The sequence below is a fragment of the Labrus bergylta genome, chromosome 21, assembly GCF_963930695.1.
Source record: "Labrus bergylta chromosome 21, fLabBer1.1, whole genome shotgun sequence".
Classification (NCBI taxonomy): domain Eukaryota; kingdom Metazoa; phylum Chordata; class Actinopteri; order Labriformes; family Labridae; genus Labrus; species Labrus bergylta.
In genome coordinates, this window is record NC_089215.1 from 11,478,292 (window position 1) to 11,499,188 (window position 20,897).

At 39.4% G+C, this 20,897-nt stretch overlaps 3 protein-coding genes across 7 annotated transcripts in view; 2 read left to right on the forward strand and 1 right to left on the reverse strand.

Moving 5' to 3' along the window:
• Positions 1–680: 680 nt before the first annotated feature.
• Positions 681–11,567, forward strand: LOC109996866 (serine/threonine-protein kinase tousled-like 2). Of its 2 annotated transcripts, XM_020651188.3 has the most exons (21): positions 681–1,332; positions 2,611–2,705; positions 3,991–4,062; positions 4,208–4,280; positions 4,466–4,503; positions 4,729–4,821; positions 5,735–5,842; positions 6,389–6,481; positions 6,807–6,917; positions 7,174–7,310; positions 7,406–7,558; positions 8,307–8,373; positions 8,493–8,590; positions 8,699–8,780; positions 8,874–8,965; positions 9,079–9,168; positions 9,295–9,464; positions 9,565–9,703; positions 9,900–10,011; positions 10,104–10,211; positions 10,508–11,567. In XM_020651188.3, the coding sequence occupies exons 2-21, from the start codon at positions 2,613–2,615 to the stop codon at positions 10,679–10,681; spliced, it is 2,103 nt and encodes a 700-aa protein (XP_020506844.1). In that variant the 5' UTR covers positions 681–1,332; positions 2,611–2,612; the 3' UTR covers positions 10,682–11,567. The 2 variants fall into 2 exon arrangements, with proteins under 2 accessions (XP_020506844.1, XP_020506845.1); XM_020651189.3 differs by lacking the exon at positions 4,729–4,821 and having other exon boundaries at positions 682–1,332.
• Positions 11,568–11,604: 37 nt separating this feature from the next.
• Positions 11,605–18,126, reverse strand: becn1 (beclin 1, autophagy related). Of its 3 annotated transcripts, none has more exons than XM_020651190.3 (12): positions 17,967–18,126; positions 17,603–17,735; positions 17,451–17,515; positions 16,395–16,453; positions 16,207–16,297; positions 15,974–16,110; positions 15,702–15,896; positions 15,476–15,622; positions 15,150–15,299; positions 14,315–14,375; positions 14,071–14,213; positions 11,605–12,652 (listed from the first exon to the last, which is right to left on the reverse strand). In XM_020651190.3, exons 2-12 carry the CDS (start codon positions 17,727–17,729, stop codon positions 12,484–12,486), a joined length of 1,344 nt encoding a protein of 447 aa, XP_020506846.1. In that variant the 5' UTR covers positions 17,730–17,735; positions 17,967–18,126; the 3' UTR covers positions 11,605–12,483. The 3 variants fall into 3 exon arrangements, with proteins under 3 accessions (XP_020506846.1, XP_020506848.1, XP_020506847.1); XM_020651192.3 differs by having other exon boundaries at positions 18,020–18,116; XM_020651191.3 differs by having other exon boundaries at positions 17,956–18,114.
• Positions 18,127–19,616: 1,490 nt separating this feature from the next.
• The window catches only part of LOC109996865 (BRCA1 DNA repair associated), a 28,849-nt gene continuing 27,568 nt past the window's right edge, over positions 19,617–20,897 (forward strand). For both annotated transcript variants that reach the window (XM_020651187.3, XM_065949910.1), the window contains exon 1: positions 19,617–19,700. The gene's annotated coding sequence lies outside the window, so the exon portion shown is untranslated. The remainder of the gene's footprint in view (positions 19,701–20,897) is intronic.

Consider the following 20,897-nt stretch of genomic DNA (forward strand, 5'->3'; position numbering starts at 1 on the left):
AGAGGCAAAACCAAACAAAGGAGTGCAAATTCTTATTTTTGTGTTCTCCGAATTGTTTATGGACCAGTATCCGGAGGATGATGTGAAACCAAAACGTGCCATATACTGCAGATGTTTTTTTGTGTGTGGAGGAGGAAGAAGGTCCTTTACTGTAAACCTACAGCTGCATTAAGGAGCGGGCCCTATGTCCTCTTCCTCTTCTCTAATTAAACATTCATCAAAAAATGATCTATGCTATTTAAACTTAATGGGCATAACAAGACAATAACAATACCTGCAAATGCTAAAAAAAAAAAATAAGACTAAAGTTGTCATCATACGAGAATTTTAAACTTAGATATGATACATATTGATGTCTGTATCATTACCTGAGCACAATACAAGAAAAAATTGAAGTCCTAGGTTGGTTAAAAATATTATTTTAAGATCTGTAGTTTTTTTTTTAAAAGCCTCTGTAGCCTACTTTTCTACACTATCGATCATTCAAACGATGGAGATTTTGTCATTTTAAAACAGGTGGTTGTAAAACACCCTTACCTCACCCAGTCATTTACAATATGCCACCAAGTGAGTTGAAGTTCAGCTGTAGGAATGGACATTTTTGATCCATGCATTCTACAGCATTAGGGGTGGTAATCCCCCCCCCCCCCAACAGAAATGAAAATTTAAAAATGTACCAGACACTTCTGGAGTCCTTGAAGGTCTGTGGCTCCGGACAGCTGCCTGGCACTCCCACAAAAGCCATGACTGGATTTGGCGGACTGTTTTCGGGGAGGCTCTGACCTGAGCATCGCTCATATTTATCTGGTTAATAAGCGCATGGGAAGCATCACTTATTAAAAGCCCTCTCTGGAGCCCAGTGTGGCCTCACTGCAGGGGGTAATGATCTTTTTTATTAACAGTTGCAGAATGGACACTAACGAGGTGGCTGAACTTCTCCTCCCAGTGTGAACCTTAACATCGCTCCACAATGACAGTACAAAGACCGAGTAAGCAGAAATGTAACAACAGTTGTCGGGAGGCTTCAGAGCATTGACAGCTCTAGGTTTTTGGCCCGTGCGGGGCTCCAAGACGCACAAGGAAACCCCGAGGATCAGGGCCTCCTGTCCGGATGACACCAGCAAGAGCCAGCCACAATCCCCTCCTGAGCTAGCATTAGCCAGGCTATCAAATGCCTTCCCTTAATTCGACATAATTGCAAATGGATAACTGTATTCAAAAGTTTTAGTTGAGGTGTTTACGGGTGAGAGTTGTTAAGGAGGTCGCTATAACCGGATGGACGGACAACATCGATTTCAGGACCGTGAGTAAAAACTGCGGAGGGGTCTTCAGGTGAGAGCTTAACGCAGCCGATGTTAACATTAGCTCGTAATGGTAACTAAGAATACCACGTAGTTAAGCGATTAAAAGGTTTATAAAGCAACAGCCTTGCTACTGGAAACACTGATTTGACATCCACTTTTATTCGATACAGAATCACAGTGCGTAATCCTTTCGCGTTTTTCTCCTTTTTTTCCCCGATTTTGAGAAGCATAATAACATGTAACTAGCCCAATTAGCATTAGCCAAGTGTAGCACCTTTTGTGTTAGTCAATAAAAGTGTTGAAATGGTTGTTTCACTAACCTCCTACAAAGTCAATTTGTCTGAAAGATTGAAGGTTTGTCTGAAGGTTTTGAAGCTGTAACTCCTAAGTATCATTTAGTTGCATCGTTTACATTTGATTGTTCGGTTAAAATACTGAAAACATTTGTTGTTTTATAACATACTAGTTCATGTTTATGTTTTTGTCTGACTGTCAACATCTTTAAATAAACATTTTGCTATTAAAAATCCGACACTAGTTGATGGACTCTGTCCAGGTAGGAGTTCCCGACTAAGAAAGCAAGTCAAAGCCTTGTATTTCATGTAAATGTTATAAAATATAGTAGAAGAAATCGAGGAGAAGTTAAAATAATTTTGTTGGTCTGTTGTCTCAGCGTGTTGATGACTTTAAATTGGTTATGAAATGATGACAATGACGTAATTACCTCTCCACGCCCGATGTACAATTTGCTTGGTTTCCCTTCTTGTTCACTTGCTGATTTGACAAATTGAATGTCCAATTTGTCAAAGTATCCCAGGACCTGCATCTGAACATGCAGGAGTTTTACTGTCACTGCTGGTCAGATCACGATGCTCTCTTCAGAGGAAATACTATATAATAATAATAATAATAATACATTATCTGCCTGTGAACTGTTTCAGTCAGAATCTGAGAATATAATTTTGCTTTGGTTCAACATCATCATCACCATCACATTATATTGTCAGTACAGCTGGTTAAATTAAATTAATCTGCTACGATAAAGCTTAAAACTTGAGCCGTCTGTGACTGTCAAATGTTGTTTAAAGAAGCAGATGGATTTTATAAAAAATGTTTTATAATCCTTTTTTTTTTTTTTTTTTTTTTACAGCTAATGAAATATGTTTTTTTTTTTTTTAAATGATTTTAGCTACAGTAAACTAACGCCTGTTCATATGTGCCAGATTTCTCTATTCAGACGGTAACCAAACCCAGCTAGTGCACATTATAACATTTTTAATATTTGTGTGTGTCTGTGTTATTCTAGGCATGATGGAGGGACTTCACAGTCAGGCTATTAGCCTGGACCCACGCAGGCAGGAGCTGCTAGAGGCCCGCTTTACTGGAGTTGGTGTGACCAAGGTTCGCATTTCTAAATAACGATTTAAATAAAAAATATTTGAGCTGCTGATTTTATTCTTAAATCTAATGAGGGTTCCATTTTTAGGCAGTGCTTAGGTACATGTTAAAATGCAAACGAAAAGCTCCCAGTTTTCATGCAGAAAATCCTCCCTAGCCCTTTTTGTTTAAGTGTGACTCTAAACATGGGCATCATATTTTCTCCCTTGTATGCAAGCCCTTCAGCTTGGGAGTATTCTCTATTTCCAGTATTGACTGATGCCCTGTGTTCTGAGTTTCCCCTGTGGAATGATGGTGTCTCCCTGAGCTAAAGCTAAACAAGACGATCTCTGTCTCGGCTGACATGGGAGCCAGCCAGCAGCTCTTTGTTTCAGTTGAGACTAGTGACACTGAAATGGCACCGAGGCTGAAGCTCACAGCACAGGCTGCGTGTGATGCTGCAACCCTGCTGTTGAACTGAGTGTTAGAAAATGGCAACCCCTGAGAAAGCAATCACTCTTGTTCATGCTTCGACCTGTAGTGCTGCTTTGAAATGAAGTGTTAGGCCTGCTTGCCGTGAGATAACAACTGTGTGAATGATCGAAGACTTGGGGTATGAAAAATATAGGAAATGTTTTATTGAAGTACCATTCGATAAATATGTTTTTTTTTACATGTTAAGAGAAAAAGAGCATTTCTGGCCGTATGTGTGACCTTGAGCAGCAGAAAGCCAGCAGGGCCTAAAAGCATTAGCCTCCTGCTCCAATTAGCCTGCTGTTTCTTCTAAGTCTCATCAGGCTGTGCAGCTGGCCGTGAACAGCATGCATGACTCAAACTGATTCCACCTAGTGGATGTTAACTGAAGATTTGCAGATTAACAAGGAGATACATTATTCTCCTTCTGTGGTGTCCTTGCTTATTGGCTCTGCTTTATCAGGAAAGTTACATCTTAGGTGGTTAAAGCACGTGCTGAAATTCCTGCAAAAACAAGGTCCAGGGTGGGGGAAAATAATATACTTATCAAGTCTTAAATCCAATGTCAAATCTTAAGCCAATAATTTGAAAACTTAGAAAGTTGTGAAGATCTGAACCTTGATATTTGAGTTTTCTTGTAAGTGGATGTCAACAGAGCTCAACAAAAAAACAAACATTTAGTAAATGTAGGACACTGGAATTATTGGACAGAGATCATAATGTTTCACTTGACTTTTCCATTTATAAATATCATTCTGAAATGTGTGTATCTACTTCAAACAGAGCACAACACAGATCTTCTGTCAGGTCTAATGCATTGTTTTTTACTTTCCAGAGTTCAGCCAATAGTGAATCATCCAACCAGTCTCTATGCAGTGCAGGATCACTCAGTGACAAGGAACTGGAGGTTGGTATAGTGGGATTTAAAAAAAAATCTTTATAACAAATCAAGGTTGGAAATGAACTTTTTCACCTACCTGCCACTGACGATGATGTGGAAAATTTCACAATGTTTGTTTATTAAAGCTGTGCTTCTTTTCTACTCGTGTCAGACACCAGAGAAGAAGGGCAATGAGCAGAGAATCAGGAAGAGAAAAGGAGACATCTATGACAGCAACAGCCAGGGTAAGTCGTAATACTTACTGGTCGGGGTTTCCAAAAGAAACAGCTCCCCTTTTTATTCTGTATTATTCAGATCACATGGTTTCATATTGGCTCTCTATATGCATGGTTTTTCATGTAGAAAACAATTCTAAAGATACAAGTCATATTCAGTGTCGTTCCTTACATCTGTGCTGTTTTTTTTCCAGGAAAACTGAGAGGGCAAAAAATAAGTGATTATTTTGAGGTGAGTAAAAACTTATATTGACCCCATATTCATTTTGTTTGTAAAAATGTTTGGCTTTAAACACTTTGCTTTGCCTTGTTTCAAATCACTCTCAAACTTGATGTAATCTCTTAACCCTCACTTTCTGACTTTCTGAGTCCTTATCCTTACCTTTTTGAATAACATCTATTTGTGCTTATTTTCTGTCTTGTTTGCATTCTTTGTTACTCATGTCCCTGTGGCCAGTTTGCTGGTAGCAGCGGCTCTGGCACCAGTCCTGCTCGGGGCATTTCCATGCTGGTGCGCTCCTCTCCCCAACATTCACTGTCTAATCCTTTGGTGAGCACCAGCATCCATCTCCATAGCTTTCTTCTTGTTGTTCTTCTTTGTCTGTCCTTTCTCACTTCTTTTTTTTTTGTTTACTAATTTACCATCTGATAATTCTTCAGTTAGATTCAAATTCATTTGTATTTTTTTGTCAACTCAGAGTGTCTTTATTATCTTATGAGAGAGGGACGGGAAAGTACACCGTCTGTGTTGTGGCTAATAAACATGTGCGATCAGTGACTTACAGTGTACCACTGGGTAAAAGGACTATTCAAATGTGTGGCCACTGTCTGGGGCTGTTCATCAATATGTTTGACTACTGTATCAACCAAAATCTAAGTTAGATTCATTTCAGTTTTTGGCTTTTTAAAAACGTTTGTTCTGGTTCAAGGTCTCTGCCCAAACTTATAAAACCATTTCATTTGTTAATTTGACTCCAATCAGAAAACAGGACCATTTTATTAAAGATTCCAAGGAGCTGGTTTGGTGTAGATGTTTTGCTTTGAGTAGAGGTGAGACAGAGGAAGCAACATGGGGTTGAAAGCTTGCCATATTATGCCAAGACACTGTTGACTGCACAGCATGAATAATAACTACAAAAAAAAGACCGGTTCAAGATCCAGGTTCAACGTTTTCACAACCCAACATTTGTTAGCTAAGGCTAAAGAGTGAGGGCCAACACAGTTATCGTGTCAATATATGATGTGTTTCACACGGTGCTGACCCTTTCCTGATCATTCAGGTCTCCTAAAGCAAAACATGTTGTTATAATCCTTCAGTCTTACCAGAAATGTATCTCCTGTAATAGCTCAAGTATTTGATCCTTTTCTTTCATCCCCCTATAATATCTGTGATATGTTACCATGACATTTATTACTGTTTTTTTCTCTCTATCTTTCTCCCTTTCTGTCTCTCTGGATTGCAGTTTCAGCACGGCAGTCCTTCGTCCACAGGCTCGGTACACACTGACTCTTCCTCTTGCAGCTCAGTTAAAACAGCCCCCACATACTCATGCTCACACAAGGCCATCCAGGTAATAAACCCACAAATGGATCTCCATATCTTTTTCTGTTTTTTTTTTAAAGTTTATTCTTAGTCACATTTTAGGGAAACTTTTCATCTGGCTCAACTGTATTTTGTCCTCTGAGTGTTCAATTGTAAAAGTGTCTTTTGTTGCATAAAGTGTGCCTTCTTTGATAAAAGTCGCTTTAGCAGCATTAGTCGAGTTTGGCTGAACTTGTATTCATGACACAGCCATGTACCCTTTTCAACTATTTATAAAGTACCACTTGTTTCTAAGCCGAGCACGCAAAAAGTAAAGGTCAAACTTTAAAAGGCTTTGCCACCCACACTGCAGATAATCCGACATACAACACACATCCATCCCCTGCATATTACACTAATTGGCCTAATCAAAGGTCAGCATTTTGAATTCTGGGGTAATAACCAAAACACCAATGACTTATTTTAATACATTTAAAGTGATGGTTTGTTAAATTCTGTCAGGCCCAAAGGGTGTCTGTATAATTTAATCAGGACGAGATGTGAACTGTCAATCTGTTGTTCCCTCCATGTCCAGTCAGAACTGACGCTGCTGAAGCTGAGCGCTCTGGAGAAGGACAAGAACTCTGACCTGGAGAAGAAGGAGGGGAGGATAGACGATCTGCTGAGGGTAAGGGGGTGTGAAGTAGGACTCAGTTTAAGTTCTCATACTTAGAAATGCAACTTGTACGTATTACTCTTTTGATATATTTAATAGATCAATTAAAAATCGATCGTTATAATCACTTAATATTGTGGAAAAATGTCACACCAACCCGGGTAATTAGCCTGCTCCTGTCTGGTTTCAGCTCATCATGAACCATGTCCTCATTAATTCTCAAATACCATTGTTGCTTAATTTAGATTGAGATTTAATTTAGTCAGTTTAAGACGGGCACAGCCTTGAAAGCTGTATGTAACCACGATTTGATGTCTGAGTCTTTATGTGTTGGCAGGCTAACTGTGACTTGAGGCGGCAGGTGGATGAGCAGCAGAAAATGCTGGAGCGCTACAAGGAACGGCTTAACAAGTGTGTGACCATGAGCAAGAAGCTCCTGATCGAGAAGGTGGGTTTATCTGCACGTTTATACAAACATGTTCGCCTGAAAGAGACAGCTTGTCCCACATTGTGAAAGCTAATTTGGTTAGTTTTTCTACTTATCCAATCATTTTAAATCAACACAAACATGCATCTGAGTTTTTTGTTTTGTGATCTATATGTCAAATCATTCATATTCCGTTTTTCTTTTTTCTTTAAATATCAGTCAAGTCGTTTTGTAAGAATACCTACATCATTTTTTGTTCATTCTTTTTTTTTTGTAGTCAAAGCAGGAGAAAAGGGCCTGCAGGGACAAGAGCATGCAGGACCGTCTGCGCCTGGGCCACTTTACCACTGTCCGGCATGGAGCCTCCTTCACTGAGCAGTGGACAGATGGATTTGCCTTCCAGAACCTCATCAAGTCAGCATGCAAACAGCGCTCTAACATCTGTGTGTTTTTCTTTGGGCTGTAAGAATACGGGAATGTTCACACGAGATTGTTCTTCCACACTCCAGGCAGCAGGAGAAAATCAACTCGCAGAGGGAGGACATAGAGAGGCAGAGGAAGCTGCTTGGGAAAAGGAAACCTCCATCCATGGCCTCAACCCTTCCACCCAGTCTGGAACAGAACAAGCGAAAGAGCCGGAGCAACGGCCAGGAGAATGAGGCGTAAGCTCACAAACAACAGCTACATTACATCACATAATGAATGTTGTACACCAGGCCCAGAGGTGGGCACAGTTAATCAAACATTCAACTCCATTAACAGTTAATCTGTAGACAAAGACGTTAGCTTTGATATCCATTCATTCCGTTATTATTTCCCTGAAGCTAAAATGAACTGGTCGCATCAATAAACAACAAAAACATCCGTCTTTTACAAGGTCAATGGATGTGAGTTCTTAAGAAGCTGTGATGACTTACAAAACTCTAAATTACACACGTCTGTGTTCAATAGCTATGAAAATAAATTAAACTTTTCATTTATAACATATCGGCATTACGTTACACAGGACACAGATGTGTCAGCTGAAAAAAAGAGAGAACAATAGAGTCAGCAGTCTCGTCTCATGAAGAGTCAAATGAGGTCAGCTGACTTGAGTCAAGGTAGACTTTATTATCCCCGAGGGATAATTTGCTTTGGAGGAAGTGATCGCAAGTAATGAAAATGACTTTAACAGAAACCAAAATTAACGGAAGTGAAATGTTCTGATAAGTTTTTGTTTTTTTTACATTAACGTCTATGTTTAAAATACATAAAATGTTTAACAGTGTTAATCTACGGATCAACGGACGCATTCCCAGCTCTGACCAGGCCAAGGTGTAAAGCAGAAAGAAATCACTAACAGCAGTAATGCTTGAATTGTGTTGTTTAACTGGAATGCATCTGTAACCTTTGTTCCTTTGTCCCACACAGGTTATCTTTAGCAGAATATCACGAGCAAGAGGAGATCTTCAAACTTCGCATTGGTCACATGAAGAAGGTACCAGATCACAAAAGCAGCTTTTTCTTCATTTTTGGTGTCTGTTCCTGGGGGCATGTTTCTATCCAGACCCAAAGAACTACCACTACTTAGATAACATATTTGTGTGATTGTTACAGGAAGAAGCAGAGATCCAATCAGAGCTTGAGCATTTGGAGCGAGTTAGAAACCTGCACATCAGGGAACTGAAGAGAATCCATAACGAAGACAGCTCACAGTACGTATCATCTCATCATCAGTGTAATGTACCCTGTAAAAGTTCTGTTGAGTGCTTTTTGTATGAAATAATGATTTAAAAAAAAAGACATGATACGTTCTGCTCTAGATTTAAAGACCACCCTACACTGAACGAGAGATATCTTCTGTTATATTTACTTGGAAAAGGTGGCTTCAGTGAAGTTTTCAAGGTAAGCATGTGGGGTTTAAGCTTGCTTTCATACTTTATATGTTTCAGTTCATAATCTTAGAAGTTGTTGGTGATCATATCATTTTTCTTGCAGGCTTTTGATTTGACAGAGCAAAGGTATGTGGCCATTAAAATCCATCAACTCAACAAGAACTGGAGGGAGGAGAAGAAACAGAACTACCACAAGTGAGTCTGATCTCCTGCTAACTTTGTCCTGTTCAAAACCCTCAAGCTTTAAACTGTGATTTGAAAACATTCTTTTTTTACGAGGTGAAAATAAATATCTCATGTCTTTTCAGACACGCGTGTCGAGAATATAGAATCCACAAAGAACTTGACCACCCTAGGATAGTCAAACTGTTTGACTACTTCTCACTGGAAACAGACTCGTAAGTGACGCTCAAACTACCCAAGTGTATGTGCCGTGTGAAGAAAAAAAAACAGACCATTTATAGATATTCAGTCTAGTAGTAACTGAAACCTTCCCGCTCTTTGTGTTGTTTGACGCCTGGCAGGTTCTGCACAGTGCTGGAGTACTGTGAAGGCAACGATCTGGACTTCTACTTGAAGCAGAATAAGCTGATGTCTGAGAAGGAGGGTCGCTCCATTGTCATGCAGATTGTCAACGCACTCAAGTACCTCAATCAGATCCGCCCGCCAATCATCCACTACGACCTCAAGCCAGGTGATCTCACAGTTTGAGTTTATATTTCTCAGAAAAGCTTAGTTTCCCTTCTTCTTTTGGATTTCACTGATATCTGTCTGTTTACTTGTTGTGATTTTAGGAAACATCCTGTTGGTGAACGGCACAGCTTGTGGAGAGATTAAGATCACTGACTTTGGTCTGTCTAAGATCATGGATGACGACAGCTACAGCTCTGCAGATGGCATGGATCTGACGTCACAGGGCGCAGGGACCTACTGGTACACACACACACACACACACACACACACACACACACGTTTCACTTTAGTAACCAAACAACAAATGTGGCCTCACAGGATTGTAGGCCAGGTGTTGCCCTTTTGGGAACCCCCTCTCCATTCAGAAAACCTGTAGAGGAAATGTAGTATAAAGAGAAAAGCCTTTTTAAATGTGTTGTGATTGTGGTGTTTCTAGGTACCTGCCCCCTGAGTGCTTCGTGGTGGGCAAGGAGCCGCCCAAAATATCCAACAAGGTGGACGTTTGGTCTGTAGGGGTCATCTTCTACCAGTGTTTATATGGACGCAAGGTAACCAGTTGTTATGTTTTGTTCAGCTTTCGATTAATCCATGTGAAAAGTAAGCAGTCTGTTCACTTCCTCCTTTTCCCCTTTTTCTCCAGCCGTTCGGTCATAACCAGTCGCAGCAGGACATCCTTCAAGAAAACACCATATTAAAAGCTACTGATGTGCAGTTTCCCCCCAAACCTGTGGTCACCACGGAAGCAAAGGTGTGATACTCATTTTACTCAGATATGCGTTATAGCCCGTTGAAATGCTGCATTTAGTCCTGAACATGATGTAATTCCTCCTCAAGAATGTCGTTGTGGTTGAACCCAGAAGTGAGAACAATTTCAAGATGCTTTTTGATTTAATGGATGAGTAGAAAGCTAGTTTAGATTTTTGGCTTTTTGAATTTAAGTTGAAGCTTGTTATGACAAAAATGAAAGAAATGTTATAGGCAGAAATGAGATGAAGTATGTCCAGAATTAAAAAGTCACTTTGTGCCCCCTCTCTGCCTCCACAGGCCTTCATTCGACGCTGCCTGGCGTATCGCAAAGAGGACCGTGTGGATGTTCTGCAGTTGGCCAGCGACCCCTTCCTCATGCCACATATTCGCAAAGCGCTGGGCAGCAGCACACTGTTGCCGCCTCCTCTTCCCTCCACCTCCAGCGTCTTCAGCAGCAGTGCCTCTGACTGAAGCTAAACAAACAAAAAAACAAAAAACAACCTAGGATGAAGCCACGTGGAGACATTACACGCTTTAAGAAACTTCTTTGCTCCCTTTATGAAAGAGAGCACGATGAGTCGTAGAGATCCTAAAAAGTGTGAATGGAACCAAAATGATGGGGGATGTGGTGATGTAGTAAAAAAAAACAAAAAACAAAAAAAACATGACCACCTCCATCATCCAAGTGGTTAAAGTGATGTGCTGGTCTGTGGCTGTGGGCTTATTAGAACCGAAAGAGTTGCCCATATGCATGCACCAACACAAAAACTCTGGCTTATTATGAGGGGCTACTTTACCTGATAAAGTAAGAGCACCTGAAAAAAAAAAATTGCACAACCGACAGGCTGAGAACTTCTCCATGTGTGGAAGATCTGCCTGTACTCTGAGGAACGTGCGGAAGGAAAAGCGTTCATGAAGTGTCATTGCACTCTGCTCGAGATGTATCATCTATCAAACTATTTTTCATAACTACAGCAGTCACTTTGAAACGTGTCTCCCTATAGGTTTGAACCCGAGATGTAAGGAAGGGCTTGTTAAAGTAATAAGGAGTGACTGATGACCAAAGTTCAAGGCCGGCCTTGTCCACATGAAACCATTAAGTGGTTTATAAAAAACTAACTTGAAACAGAGGAGAGTTGATTCTAGAAAGCGTGGCTGCTTTTGACTTATTTTAAAGATTTACTGGAAAACTGGAAGTCAGTGTATTATTTTAATTGTTCAGTCCATATTTTTCCATGAAATGTAATCCCTGTAATGGTTTTAACATTAAAAGAGGGGACTGGCTATGAGTGAGTGTTGTGATGAGAGTTAAAGAGTGGAAAGAAATAACAATGAAATTAAAAAGACATTTGTTTAACTGTGCTGTCTCTGTCCATTCTGGGGGAAATGAGAGGTTTAATCAATACACCTTTATTGAGTTGTACAAAAATGTTTTTAAAGTGATGCACATTCATATACGTTACTGATTGAACCATTAATGCATGATTCAGAACATGGTAGAAATTCTCCACACCAGACTTTGATTTTAACAGCGAAATTTTTTTTTTTATTAATTCAAATCCTGACATGAGAGCATCCATCACATCTCTGGCAGAACTGTGATGCTGCAGGCTGAACGGTCATACCATGTATCTGTTTACAGCCTGTAAAGCATGTTTGTATGAGATAACTGCAATCAAGTTGAATGAAATACTGACAGACACCAGTTAAATACTAAACTGTTAATCTGTTTTTATAAAAACCTACCTTGAAGACATCACATCATAGAGCTTATGAACAGAAACAGGAGACTTTCTCTCTGACCGTGGAGAGAGTTACAGTGATTGAAAGATGAACAGTGCAACAGGAAATAAAGGACCCTCTTAAGGGATAAATCAGACCTGAATCTGGTGACGACTTCTTTAAAATTACATTCTAGACAGAGGAAGTGTAAGTTTTATCTTTATGCAACTTTCAGATATTAGTGGAAAAAGCAGAGGATAAAAAGAAACAAAGTCTGTTATCTTATGCTGCTTTCTTTTAGTGACATTGCAACAAGCTTGTTCCTGCCCTTTCAACTTCCACATTTCTTTAAATCTCCACTTCACAGCAAAAGTTACAATAACCCCCTCTTTGTAACAAGTAGAAACACACGCAGTCTGGACTGAGGATGTAGTTTTCTGTACTGAAAAGTTTTGGGAAACTAGTGCAGACATAATTTATTCTACTTTGGCAAAGTATCCAAATAAGAGTTGAATCACATCCAGGATCGAATGAGTTATTTTCCAGCAGTCTTATTTGTTGTAGAACTGCGAAGTCACCCAGGCCAGTCCCCACTTCAGGTTGGTGAGCATGAATTTCAGCGCTTTGGTCCACTGCTCCTCTGAGTTGAACTGAGTTTTGATGGAGTAAGAGCCGCCACTGCCTCCCGTGTCCTCGATCTTACCCTTCTCAACATCCATCCTGAGACGAGGAATAAAACACTGATTACAGTCAAAATACTCCTGGTGTCAAAATCATTATCTGCTATTATTTAGAAATGAGTGCACATGCTAAATGCTAATCTCTATGTTGGGGTTAAAGCTGGAGAAATCTTTGCCTCTCATACTTTTTGACTCAACAAGATTCACATGAGACTCTAGAGGGCTTTTTGCAGCAATGTGATCCTCTTTTTGTTAACAATTTTTCAATTTTAAACTCTAAATCAGACCAATTGTTCCCTTACCCCCCATCTCTGTTCACCTAAGGTATTTAAAATCTGCTACCACGCTGGTATATGATGATGACTGACACTAACAAGGTGTTGGTAAAGGAAAAACTAAAGAGAGGTGGCAACTTATGTAAGTGCTACCTTTAACACGTGGAGGACTTTGTTTCAAGCACTGATCCCTTACATTTCAACAAAGATATAAACCTCAAACTTATCTGATCACCTTCAGTGGTTGAAATGCTTAATAAAGACCCCACGTTTAGCCATTTGCTATCTTACAAGCAGTGGTACAAAAATTGCCACCTGTGTTTGAGGATGGCACCACAGGATCATCAAAACGTCTCGAAATTTGTTGGCCTAATTTGCTGCTTAGATAAAATAACATTATTTGTGCTAAGAGGACATTTAAGCCTGTAGGTCGAGCAAAAGAAAGGTTCACAGTCCAAAATGTGAAGGTTGTATGAAGGGGTTGGGTGTGTTTAAAGGCATATGTTCTGTTTCAGTGATATTTTTGACATAAGTGGATGCCTGTGATGGCTTTCCGGCTCTAGAGGAATCAGTAGGCGTCGACTTTATTTGAAGAGGAATATCATTTGATCAATCTAAGCATTCTTTACTGACACAGAATCAGCCGGATCAAACCTTCAGACGCACCATGAAAGGGGAGCAGTAGACAGATGAGCACATGGAGCTCTATAAGGCAGCTGTCTGCATCACAAACTAAACAATAATCATGTTTTTATGTCCAGCTCTGAGGTCTATAGTGCATACAGCTGTACAGGGTTTACCCAGGTTATACCGCTTTGTCTGCATTATTTAATGAAAATAATATAATTATGCACAATAAAATATGAAGCACCAGTGCAGTGTGAGTGTGGTGTAGATTTGCTGGTTTAAGTGTTTGACTAAATGTCCTACTGGAGGCCCTGCTTTAATAATTCAAAGAGTTATAAAGGCAAAGCTTTCCCAAATGTCCCTTATTTTCCTCAATAGCACCATCACAGCCCACAATATTACAGACCCTCTAGAGCACGTTACACTTAATGGTTCAGAAAATTGTGTTCAAACTTCATGAATATTCACAGCTTCATCCTAAATGGCTGCAGTGATGCCCTTCTTAATGAGGATGGTGGAAACTGTTCAAATCGTCCGTGGACTGAGGGGATCTGACCTGTATGGAAGGCAGAAGCCAGTGTCTCCTTTCTCCACCTCCTCTTTGAACTGCTGCACACAGTCGAGGAAAGCCACCATGGCGTGGTCGAATTTATTGTCCCAGAAGAACCTCAGGCCGCCTGTGCAGTACAGAGGAAGTTCCTGGAAGAAGACGAGGCAGAGTGAAATTAAATCATTTGAGACCTGTGAGAGTGTCTGATTGTATATGAGAGAGCTCAGCTTGATTATACTACAGTCATTACCTTGGACTTGTCTGTCAGAGACTCTAAGTACGAGTGGTTTCCATACGGGACGAGGCGGTATCTGAAGAGAGAAGGGTTGTTTAACCTTTATTTTATGTTGAATCATAATCAGAAAAAACTAAGTTGATGGTAAAAAGTAAAACCATCAACAACACAAAAAGAAGGATTAGGATTTAGGATTATGTGCAAACTACAACTGACCTAAAACATTCAATCTGAATAAAATACTATGGGGGGGGGGGACCCAGCAGCAAAACAAGACCTGGAAACAAATGGAGAGTTAAAAATCCCTTCATAAGTGTAAGGAAGTTCCCAAGAATCAACTAAAAACTCAGTAAAACGTTTATGGACAATCATAGACTCCTTCATTAGCTGTTTTCACACATGCTCAAAGCTCCTCAAATTTCCAGGTGTGAACGCAAAGCAGCCACATGTTTTCGCCCAACTTTTTCCTGATGGTCTAGTAAAATTTCCACGGGGGGGGGGGGGGGGGGGGGGGGGGGGCGAGTCACAGCAGGTAATATTCAAGAAAAGTCCACATGAGCAGGGTTGCCAGGGGGATGACATTTATATATCCTGTGACAGCTTTGCAAATGGTGGGATTGTCATGCATGTAATGAAGCTGCTTCATACTCAGTATTTTCTATTCAACTCGTTCGTTCTGTGAATATGTCCAATTACTCGTAGCGCTGATGTAAAGGCAAAATCTTGCATTATACCATTAGAGTCCTGCTGCCTCGTCCTTTTAAATCATGTCTTGCCTCCCAAGACCACCCCTCCACCCTAGACAATGCTGCATGGAAGCACAGGTGTGTGTGTGTGTGTGTGTGTGTACCTCTGAAAGCGCAGCCCCATCTTGTTAGCCAGAGCGTGCAGCAGAAGCACTGTTTGCCCCCAGGCCGCGTTGATTTCATTCCACTCCACAGGCACGCTAGGGAGTCGACCCAGACGGAAGTTGTTGATGGTTCCAAACTGTCCGCTGTGCCTGCAAACAGACGATTCAGAATCGTATTCCAAGGAAAATTTAATTTGATAAAATTATGTCCAAGAGGCGATACGCATTTAATATTTGCTTGTGCTAGATGATGAGTTACAGAAAAAACAAATGATTTCTTCCTCCCATGCATGACACCTATTGCGTCTGTACGTGTGGGTGCATACCAGATGTGAAATGTGGCGTTGAAGACGTTGGTCTTTTTCAGGCGGTCGAGCTGAATCTGGCAGTAACGCATCTGATTGTCGACACTCTTCAGCTCATCATCCAGCTCCAGCTGTTGCCGTTTAAACTCGCTGTACTCCTTTTGGTACCTTTAAGCACAAACACGGAGCAGTTAGCTGCTGTATCCTGGAGTTCATCTCCTGTTTGCACCGCCCTGCACAAACTCACTGTAGCTCTTCTGTGTCCAGCTGCTGAGACTGGATCCTGCTCTCTGCCAGGTCCTGAGCCACGGCGGCCCTCTGCTCCTCCACAGACTCCAGCTCCTGGACCAGTGCCTCCTCCTCCTCATTTAGCTGCTGCAGCTCTGCCAGCAGGGTCTCCTCTTCCTCCACCTGCAGATGTGACAGCAGCTCCAGACACTGCCTGAAATACATATACAGTTTTAACTTACAACATACACATTTGGATTCAGTTATTTAACAGATTTTAACTTAACTCACTTGTAATTCTGGCATTCGTTCTCTGTGATGTTGAGCTGTGTGTCCAGGTGGTCCAGCAGGGTGTCAGTACATTCCTCACACAGCGGGTGGTCAACGTCTGTCTGGCCCGACATGATGTCAAACAGGTCGCTGGTAACCTGTGTGTGATAAAATCAGATCAATTAAAGGATCAGATAAACTGACACAGTTTGTTAGTTGTGTGGTTTTGGTTTAAAAAAAAAAAAAAGCTTTACCTTCAGCCTACGACTGAGATTTTCCATGGTGCCACCATCAGATGCTTCTCCAATCAGCGTAAAGCTATTGGCGCTCTCTGTTGACATCATTCTGCAGAGCAAAATTCAGCAGTTCACTCAAAATGCAAACAAAGACACCACGAAAAAGTGATCCCTTTTCAGCTGAATGAAAATCTTTAAGTATTCACCGGGCAGGAGGGATGTATTTTCTTGAAACTCCATCTTGCTTGTTTTCTACAAAGGTCTCCTGAAAGGAAAATATAATTCTGACAATCAACCTTGCCAATCAATGCTTGCCGTAAAAAAAAATAAAAAAATCCATCTAATTATGTTATTTAACGTGATGGTATTGTGCAAGCATTTGTTTACTTTCTCTCTCTATATATATATATATATATATATATATATATATATATATGTATGTGTGTGTGTGTGTGTGTGTGTGTGTGTGTGTGTGTGTGTATGGAATGGAACTTTAAATATATGGAATGGAACTTTGAATATATGGAATGAAACTTTGAATATATTGAATGGAACTTTGAATATATGGAATGGAACTTTGAATATATGGAATGGAACTGTGAATATATGGAATGGAACTTTGAATATATGGAATGGAACTTTGAATATATTGAATGAAACTTTGAATATATTGAATGGAACTTTGAATATATGGAATGGAACTTTGAATATATGGAATGGAACTTTGAATATATGGAATGGAACTTTGAATATATAGAATGGAACTTTGAATATATAGAATGGAACTTTGAATATATGGAATGGAACTGTGAATATATGGAACTTTGAATATATGGAATGGAATTGTGAATATATGGAATGAAACTTTGAATATATGGAATGAAACTTTGAATATACTGAATGGAACTTTGAATATATGGACTGGAACTTTGAATATATGGAATTAAACTTTGAATATATGGAATGGAACTTTGAATATATGTTCACAGTTTCATTCCATATATTCAGTTTCAGTCCATATATTCACAGTTTCAGTCCATATATTCACAGTTTCATTCCATATATTAATTCCCTGAATGGCTTGCCATAGTTTATTGATGGATTATTTATATAACTTGTTAAAATTCACAACACATTGTTATATATTATTTTCATAATGTCTGTGGTGACGGTACTGTAGTTGCTAACGGAGCTGTCAAGTTTTCTGTTTTGTAAACATCGAACAGTTTAAGCACTTGACTTTGGACGTCTGCTACACTTACCTCTGGTGCTGTGTGACCCTCAGTGCTGTCAGCTTGTTTGCTGGGGGTCACTGTGACCAAAGGAGCTGAGGAGGAGACAGCAACAAACAAGTTACACTAAACGTCACACATGTTTTACAGCAGCGATGGTTGACTCTTGGGATTATACAAACCAATGAGCTCCTGGATTGTAACCCGGTCGAGCACATTGAAGGATGTGTCCAGTTTTAGCGGCTGACAGCAGCGCTGACACACGAAGCTGACCTGCATGGTTGTGCTCGACGACTTAGAGCCCTCCATCGTTAACTACAAGAAAACACATGAGAACACAGAGCACACTGTGTGAAGACTGGATGAGTGACACCACTAGCAGCTTGGAATTATTATTACCAATGGAATTTTAGAAGTTACTGAAACGCTGAATATCTTTCAAACAATTAAACTCTGTTTGCTGAACAGCCACACGGCTAGGTTGCTAATTGTAGCTGCGCAGCGAACCAGAGCGTAACAACGTCAAAACACGTACGATGGACTCACTGTGGTGCGTGAAGAGTCAACAATATTGCATTATAATCCTGGCTTGTACATACCGAGGGATAAAAAAAAGTCGCTCTATTGTATCTAGCGTGACTGTTGCATTTTACACCTCGGGACTTATCTTTCCACTTCCGTATTGTTGTTTACGGCGGACGTGACGTCAGACTTAAATGTGTTGGATGAATATATTGTAAACTAACTAACTAACCGCTGCTGCTAGATACAGCAAAAAAGTCTTACCAAATGACTTTATTAGTGTATGGAATACATTTACTGAAAAGTGTGTGACTTAAAAAAATAAAAAAAATTTAAATTTAAATCAGCTGTAATAGAGTATGAATCTCAATGTTTGTGTCTGTTTGGACAAATGCAAGCTTAGAACTGTCTCTTTGAATAAAAAACTTTTCAGCCTCTCCTTTAATCTAGATTAAAGTATCAGTGTTTCTACTCTTTTTTTTAATTTTTTTTTACAGCCTTTGGTTCTATACGGTGGCTGGGAAGTGCAAAGCAAAATTACAAATGTGAGACAAATTTACATTTTGAAAAACACATTTACATTTTTTTTTTTTTTTACTTTACTTTTCCTTTTTCCAGCTGTTTAGTTACATTCGGATATCAAGCCAGCAGAAATAGATTACAAAAGTAAGATACAAATCAAAATGTCCACTCCAAAGAATATACATAAACACAATAATACACATAAACAAACAAGTACATAAATAAATGTTCATAAAAGTAGAGGAGAAATGAAAATCCTAAATAAAAGTTATAATCATAAAGAAATAAATTCTAATCCACTCAAAGATATCACGTGTCAAAGTACAGGTGCGAAGTCAACCCCAGGGAAATATGGTGCATGGTCTTGGTCTGCGGCCAAATTAAACATCACTCTCTATTGCATTAGTAAAGCCAGTACAGGTCGTCATCTTGTTGTGAACATTTCTTTTTTGGAGTCTTAATTGGTATGTAATTTGTTCCATTTGGTAAATGTCCCAAACTTTCTGGATCCATATATTGTAAGTGGGAGGGGGGTTGGTTTCAACCAGCGTATCGTGATACATTTACATTTTATAAAACAAATTTACAAGATGTGAAACACTTCTAAAATTGATGAGACAAATTTACAAACGACAGAATTTTGACAAAATGGAAACGTACCAAATGTCGGAAGTGACCCGGAAGTGATGGAGTGAGGGGTAATTTTTGTTTGTTTTGTTTATGTCGCGGTACATTCCCTTTCTGTCAAGATTCTGTCGTTTGTAAATTTGTTTGGGGGACTGGTAAAAGTGTTCTGCCTCTTGTAAATTTGTCTCAGCGATTGTAAAAGTGTTTCACATCTTGTAAATGTGTTTTGTCCTTGGTAAGTGGTAAAAAAAAAAAAAAGTCTAAAAGTGTTTCACATCTTGTAAATGTGTTTTGTCCTTGGTAAGTGTTTTTGGTTTTGTAATTTTGTTTCATAAAAATGTAAAAATGTTTTTCAAAATGTAAATTTGTCTCACATTTTGTGAAAGTGTTTAACACTTTGTGAGTTTGCTTTGCACTTCCCAGCCACCGTAGGTTCTACCATAGACTGTAAATATTACACATTGCTGTGTATTGTATGCTTTCCCCCTCCGGACCAGTAGGCGGCGCTTTGACACAATGGCGAACCGCCATTAAACATAATCAGAAGAAGACAATAGTTGCGGGAAAACTGAAGCGGATGTTTTCTCCTCCACACTGTAGCAAAACAAGGTAAACCAAGAAATATATAATGTTAAAAGTGTCAGTGACATTTCAAAAACTGTAAATTACTTTTCTACTCATAAGTTAGTTCGCCGATCCGTTCTGGTGAAATGTCATAATCTGAAAAGTTCTGAGGTGAAGGTGTGTTAAGTTGTGTAACCTCTCAAAACAAATCATAGCAGCTAGCCAGCCGGATGATTAAGCTTAGGATACTGTTTATGTTCATGAAACTGTTATTTTATGTTACACTTCATCTAACTCATCTGGTATTAGAGTTGTTTCATCACATGTTAAAACCGTATTCTGCTCTTATCACCTTTAAAAAAAAAACCCCATTATGATTCTCAGTAGACACGACTGACGTTTTCATAATGTACAGAAAAGGAAACACCTTAATTTATGTGTACATTTAATGATTTTTGACACTTTATTCAGAATATGTCGACATTATTGAACTCATTTCAGTCGATGCTGACGTACATTGAATACACAGCAGAGCAAGTTTGGTTTCAGGTGGTTTATGAAAATGTGCCAGTGCCTTACAGATAACTCAACAAAGATGACAATAGAGTCTATATGTACAACAAAGATGACTACCTGGATAACAATAGAGTCTATATGTACAACAAAAATGACTACCTGGATAATAATAGAGTCTATATATACAACAAAAATGACTACCTGGATAACAATAGAGTCTATATGTACAACAAAGATGACTACCTGGATAACAATAGAGTCTATATGTACAACAAAGATGACTACCTGGATAACAATAGAGTCTATATGTACAACAAAGATGACTACCTGGATAACAATAGAGTCTATATGTACAACAAAAATGACTACCTGGATAATAATAGAGTCTATATATACAACAAAGATGACTACCTGGATAACAATAGAGTCTATATGTACAACAAAGATGACTACCTGGATAACAATAGAGTCTATATGTACAACAAAGATGACTACCTGGATAACAATACTGCCCTACAAAGGCAAAAGGCAGTAACTTCATTTTTAAAAAAAATGAGTTTTTGTCATTTTTGGAACATTACAGATGTGCTTTATTATGTGGACAGATATCTTGAGTCAATTGTGTTTTGTTTTTTTTGTATTTGCCTTAACTTCCAAAAGCCCTCGAGAAACCAAGGCAGAGTGCAGTAACTTCACTCATAAGGGTCTTTGCCTCAAACTGAGTTA

Coding starts and splice junctions, on each gene's coding strand:
- becn1 (XM_020651190.3), bottom strand. CDS start 17,729: ATGGAGGGCTCTAAGTCGTCGAGCACAACCATGCAGGTCAGCTTCGTG. Junction 15,623..15,701: donor CTGGACACAGAAGAGCTACA/GTGAGTTTGTGC, acceptor TTGTGCTTAAAG/GTACCAAAAGGAGTACAGCG. Junction 12,653..14,070: donor GGCTTCTGCCTTCCATACAG/GTCAGATCCCCT, acceptor TCCTCGTCTCAG/GATGGATGTTGAGAAGGGTA.
- LOC109996866 (XM_020651188.3), top strand. CDS start 2,613: ATGATGGAGGGACTTCACAGTCAGGCTATTAGCCTGGACCCACGCAGG. Junction 2,706..3,990: donor CTGGAGTTGGTGTGACCAAG/GTTCGCATTTCT, acceptor TTTACTTTCCAG/AGTTCAGCCAATAGTGAATC. Junction 8,781..8,873: donor GCTTCAGTGAAGTTTTCAAG/GTAAGCATGTGG, acceptor TTTTTCTTGCAG/GCTTTTGATTTGACAGAGCA.